Source organism: Penaeus chinensis, chromosome 5 (assembly GCF_019202785.1).
Source record: "Penaeus chinensis breed Huanghai No. 1 chromosome 5, ASM1920278v2, whole genome shotgun sequence".
Taxonomy (NCBI): Eukaryota; Metazoa; Arthropoda; class Malacostraca; order Decapoda; family Penaeidae; genus Penaeus; species Penaeus chinensis.
Genome location: NC_061823.1, coordinates 30,705,253 through 30,710,252, shown reverse-complemented (window position 1 = coordinate 30,710,252; position 5,000 = coordinate 30,705,253). Strand labels below are relative to the sequence as shown.

At 38.9% G+C, this 5,000-nt stretch overlaps 1 protein-coding gene across 8 annotated transcripts in view; it reads right to left on the bottom strand.

Annotated features, from left to right (window-relative positions):
• The window catches only part of LOC125025425 (transient receptor potential cation channel trpm-like), a 164,726-nt gene that overhangs the window by 44,677 nt on the left and 115,049 nt on the right, over positions 1 to 5,000 (bottom strand). For all 8 annotated transcript variants that reach the window (XM_047613423.1, XM_047613428.1, XM_047613429.1 and 5 more), the window contains 2 exons: positions 3,442 to 3,607; positions 2,824 to 3,037 (listed from right to left, as the gene is read on the bottom strand). In XM_047613423.1, coding sequence (XP_047469379.1) covers positions 2,824 to 3,037; positions 3,442 to 3,607 — 380 coding nt within the window. The remainder of the gene's footprint in view (positions 1 to 2,823; positions 3,038 to 3,441; positions 3,608 to 5,000) is intronic.

Below are 5,000 nucleotides of genomic sequence, written 5' to 3'. Positions count from 1 at the left end.
CAATGCTCACTATATTGTTGAATGTTACTTTAACTTAAAATTCTTTAACCCTCATGATCCAGGTGAAGTGACCATCACATCATGAAAAAAATTGGTGGGTGATGTGAACATGCCCTAATGGGAAAATTTGCATTATTCCCATCAATAAACAAGTGTGGAATGTACTGTCCATGAGCCATGATTTGAAAAGCACCAACTCTAGGGAGGACAATTTAAATGATCAGGATCCTATTTCTGGCCGCCAGAAAATTGAATATTACAAAAAAATATAAAAAATAACACTCATAACACAATGTTACTTAAAGTTATTATTACTAGATAATAACTAGATAAATGATATGGAGTCTGTGCAAGGAAAATAATTTAATAATACCATCTGGATAAAGCAAATCAAATAACTAATATAGGCACTGAAAAATGGTAAAAAAGTTAAAAACTATTATGCAGAAAAAGTGAAAATAACATTGCAACTGGGAGGCATGGAGTCTTGCCCCTGCACATGAGTGTTCACATGCACCCAGCCTACAAGCCACACACCCATCAGAGTGGCAGCTCACATAAGCCTGCATTTGGGGCCACTTGATAGCAGTGAACATCCGGATCCAATGAGTTCATATATATATGACTAACACAAATTTTTAACTACTGTAATCTTCTGAAATCAAATCATACAAAAACAGTACTGAGAAAATTAATTATACAAAAAGTATCAATATTAGTGACATTTTTTCATTTTTAAAAATATCTAGTACTTTGCATGTGTACTCCAAATATTGTATACATTGGTAGAAAAACCCACCATGTACAAATTAGATTTATCGAAAATCTAGTTTGTGCATTGTGAATTTTTATACTATAGTATCAATACAATAGTGTTTTTTGCCATTTATACAGTATACATTGAAAACTCAGTTTCATTAAACAATGTTATGAAATCATTTGTATATCATTAATGAACTCACTTCAGTCAGTATTTGACTTAGTTTCCTTTGCTGTTCATTCAATTTAATATATATGCTTTTAGTAAACTATGTTGCAAAATGTAAAAGCTGACATCAAACTTGAATACTTCCTGCAAGTCAAAAATGGTTTATGCACAGCAAAGCCAATGGTTTCACTTAAACTGGACTATTACATTGTGCTGAAAATTATATTGAAACTAAAACATTAGAAGACCTGGAATTTACATTTCTGTATCTTTTTTTTTAAGTATACTCTGTTGCTTTAATTTACCCTCATTCTAGAGCAGAAAAACACATTTGTGCCAGCAGTGAATGCCCAAGCACCAGTTGTTTTTGCAGCCTTTAGTAAGCCCTTTCTGATGACCTTTTTCAGTCTGGGTTGAAAGTCAAACATTTGTGTTGATCTTTTGTTTGCTAATAAAGATTTGGATAACATATATTTCAGAGATTACTCTGAGTTCATTACAATCCAATCCAATACAATTCCCTCTTCACTGAAATAAAACCAGATTAATAGTCATGAAATCAAGGAAGACATTAACCTTTGGTCCCATTTTTCAATAAACCCATTTTATACATTTTGTGGTTAGATATGTTTGCTCTTATAAAAATGTGCTTCAACATAAGATGAATCTCTCCACTCATAAATAGCATACAAACAAGTGTAACTAATAAAAAAAAATCATATTTGATTGTCCAGTGAATCCATTCACACACAATGCAATAAAATCCTTGATTACATGATGGTGATATCTGTGTTAATAGCTATTACACCTGCATGCAAAATGAAATTATGATACTTGTCTTGTATTGACAGGTAGATATTCATTGTACAACATACATTATATTGCGACATATCAAATGAAGCTTTGTGCAAAAGCCAGTGTAGCATACCCGTCACTATACCATGAAGAAGTTACAGATAGAAAATGTGATACTTAGACAGAAGGAAAGGAAGGAGGAGGAGGAGGAGGAGGAGGAGGAGGAGGAGGAGGAGGAGGAGGAGGAGGAGGAGGAGGAGGAGGAGGAGGAGGAGGAGGAGGAGGAGAAGGAGGAGGAGGAGAAGGAGAGGAGGAAGAGGAGGAGAAGGAGGAGGAGAAGGAGGAGGAGAAGGAGGAGGAGTAGGAGGAGGAAGGAGAGGAGGAAGGAGAGGAGGAAGAGGAGAAAAAAGAGGAAAAGGAGGAGGAAGAGGAGGGGGAGAAAAAAGAGGAAAAGGAGGAGGAAAGGGAGACGGAGGAGGAGGGGAAGGGGAGGAGGAAGAGGAGGAGGAAAGGGGTGGGAGGAGGCAGAGAAGAAAAGGGAAAACGAGGAAGAGTAGCCAGAATAAAAAGATGAAGTGAAAAAGAGAGAGACATCGGAGAAAGAGATATATGAGAGAGAGAGATAGGAGAGAGAGAGATAGGAGAGAGAGAGATAGGAGAGAGATAGATAGGAGAGAGATAGATAGGAGAGAGATAGATAGGAGAGAGAGATATAGGAGAGAGAGAGATAGGAGAGAGAGAGATGGGAGAGAGAGAGATAGGAGAGAGAGAGATAGGAGAGAGAGAGATAGGAGAGAGAGAGATAGGAGAGAGAGAGATAGGAGAGAGAGAGATAGGAGAGAGAGAGATAGGAGAGAGAGAGATAGGAGAGAGAGAGATAGGAGAGAGAGAGATAGGAGAGAGAGAGATGGGAGAGAGAGATAGGAGAGAGAGATGGGAGAGAGAGAGATGGAGAGAGAGAGATGGGAGAGAGAGAGATAGTAGGGAGGGAGGGAGGGAGGGAGGGAGGGAGGGAGGGAGGGAGGGAGGGAGGGAGGGAGGGAGGGAGGGAGGGAGGAAAGAGAGAGAGAGAAATAAAAAAAAAAAAAAAAAAATCTTACCTGTGTTTGTGCCAGCAGTGAACACCCAAGCACCAGTTGTTTTTGCAGCCTTTAGTAAGCCCTTTCTGATGACCTTTTTCAGTTTGGGTTGAAGATCAAAATTAGTCTTGCCTCCCTGTACCGTTATCAGTAACTTTGGTAAATCAAGACCCCATTCGCCAGTAAGTAGTTGGAGGATGTGTTCAGGTCGTGTGTCATGGGCCAGCCGTATGTACTGAAACATTCACAGTATCAATATAAGGCACTTACTTCTGATCAATTCATCAGGTAATCCATAAGTTCTAAATGGGTTCATGTATTATTTTATATCTTTATATATATCATGAACCCACATCCATATGTCACACTGGAAATTCCATTTTTCAATACATTACAATATACATTTCCAAAGATAAGTGTAATGTGTTTGTCAACTAGCAATGCATGCTGGATTATTATATTTACACTAGAATACAAAATTAGACATTGAAGCATTAAATGCAATTTTGCTTGTACGATCAAAGTGATTCCAATAAATAAGCTGTAAATGCACTTAAGAAACAACAATAAAATCAAATCTAATATTCAAATAATCAACAAAAAATACATAAAATAAATAAAGCACTAAAGATATCTCACCTGTGCTTTGGTAGGATGTGCACCCCCCTGAAATTCCAGAGTCCCATATGCATCTGTTGGCTGTAGCTGTGTGTGTCGGGAGGGGCTCCAGTGAAGCTCCTGGCTCTGGCGCAGAGTTGCCGGAGAGCCATCACGGTGGAACTGCCACAGCTGCCCACAGCAACATCTGAAACCCATGAACAAGAAGTCTAAAATGAAAGTGAATTACCTCCTTAGTTCATCCTTTATCATGGGGGATCTATTTGCATTGATACTACACTACAATTTATGAATCATCTTGGTAATGAACAGTACATTATTCAATATACTGAAGATAGAGAGATTCTGATTTTGTACATTTTTTCCCTAAAACATATGGATGTCATGGGTTATTAAATCATCACATAGTTATGGGGAGGATACTTACATATTACATTAGCTCATTTCTCTTAACCATTCTTCTCCACAGATGAATGCCTCAAATTGAAAATTGTGAATCTGCACATATGCAAGCACACCTGATCTCACATTTATAATTCTTCATTAAAATAAAGAACACTTAAAAAAAAACTCTATTCAGACTTTTTAACATTCCATTTTCTTAACAAAGCACAATATGCTGTAGCATTTTGCAATCATCTTATGCAAATGGGACTGGATATTCCAAAGAGACACTCCTTCAAAATGCATATTAAGCAGATGATATTCACTGTAACATTAATCATCCAAAGTCATATGCAATATCAATCTAATATTATCTGAAACATAAAAATAAATAACAAATCCTTTTTATTCATTTTTTTCATGTTATAAGCATTAAAAATGTACTCTTGTGCACTGTATATGAGTGTGTGTGTGTGTGTGTGTGTGTGTGTGTGTGTGTGTGTGTGTGTGTGTGTGTGTGTGGTTGTGTGTGTGTGTGTGGTTGTGTGTGTGTGGTTGTGTGTGTGTGTGTGGTTGTGTGTGTGTGGTTGTGTGTGTGGTTGTGTGTGGTTGTGTGTGTGTGTGGTTGTGTGTGTGGTTGTGTGTGTGGTTGTGTGTGTGTGTGTGTGTGGTTGTGTGTGTGTGTGGTTGTGTGTTTGTGTATGGTTGTGTGTGTGTGTGGTTGTGTGTGTGTGTGGTTGTGTGTGTGTGTGTGTGGTTGTGTGTGTGTGTGGTTGTGTGTGTGTGTGGTTGTGTGTGTGTGTGTGGTTGTGTGTGTGTGTGTGTGGTTGTGTGTGTGTGGTTGTGTGTGTGTGTGTGTGTGGTTGTGTGTGTGTGTGGTTGTGTGTGTGTGTGTGGTTGTGTGTGTGTGTGGTTGTGTGTGTGTGTGTGTGGTTGTGTGTGTGTGTGTGGTTGTGTGTGTGTGTGTGGTTGTGTGTGTGTGTGGTTGTGTGTGTGTGTGTGGTTGTGTGTGTGTGTGTGTGGTTGTGTGTGTGTGTGTGGTTGTGTGTGTGTGTGTGTGGTTGTGTGTGTGTGTGGTTGTGTGTGTGTGTGTGTGGTTGTGTGTGTGTGTGGTTGTGTGTGTGTGTGTGTGGTTGTGTGTGTGTGTGTGTGGTTGTGTGTGTGTGGTTGTGTGTGTGTGTGTGGTTGTGTGTGTG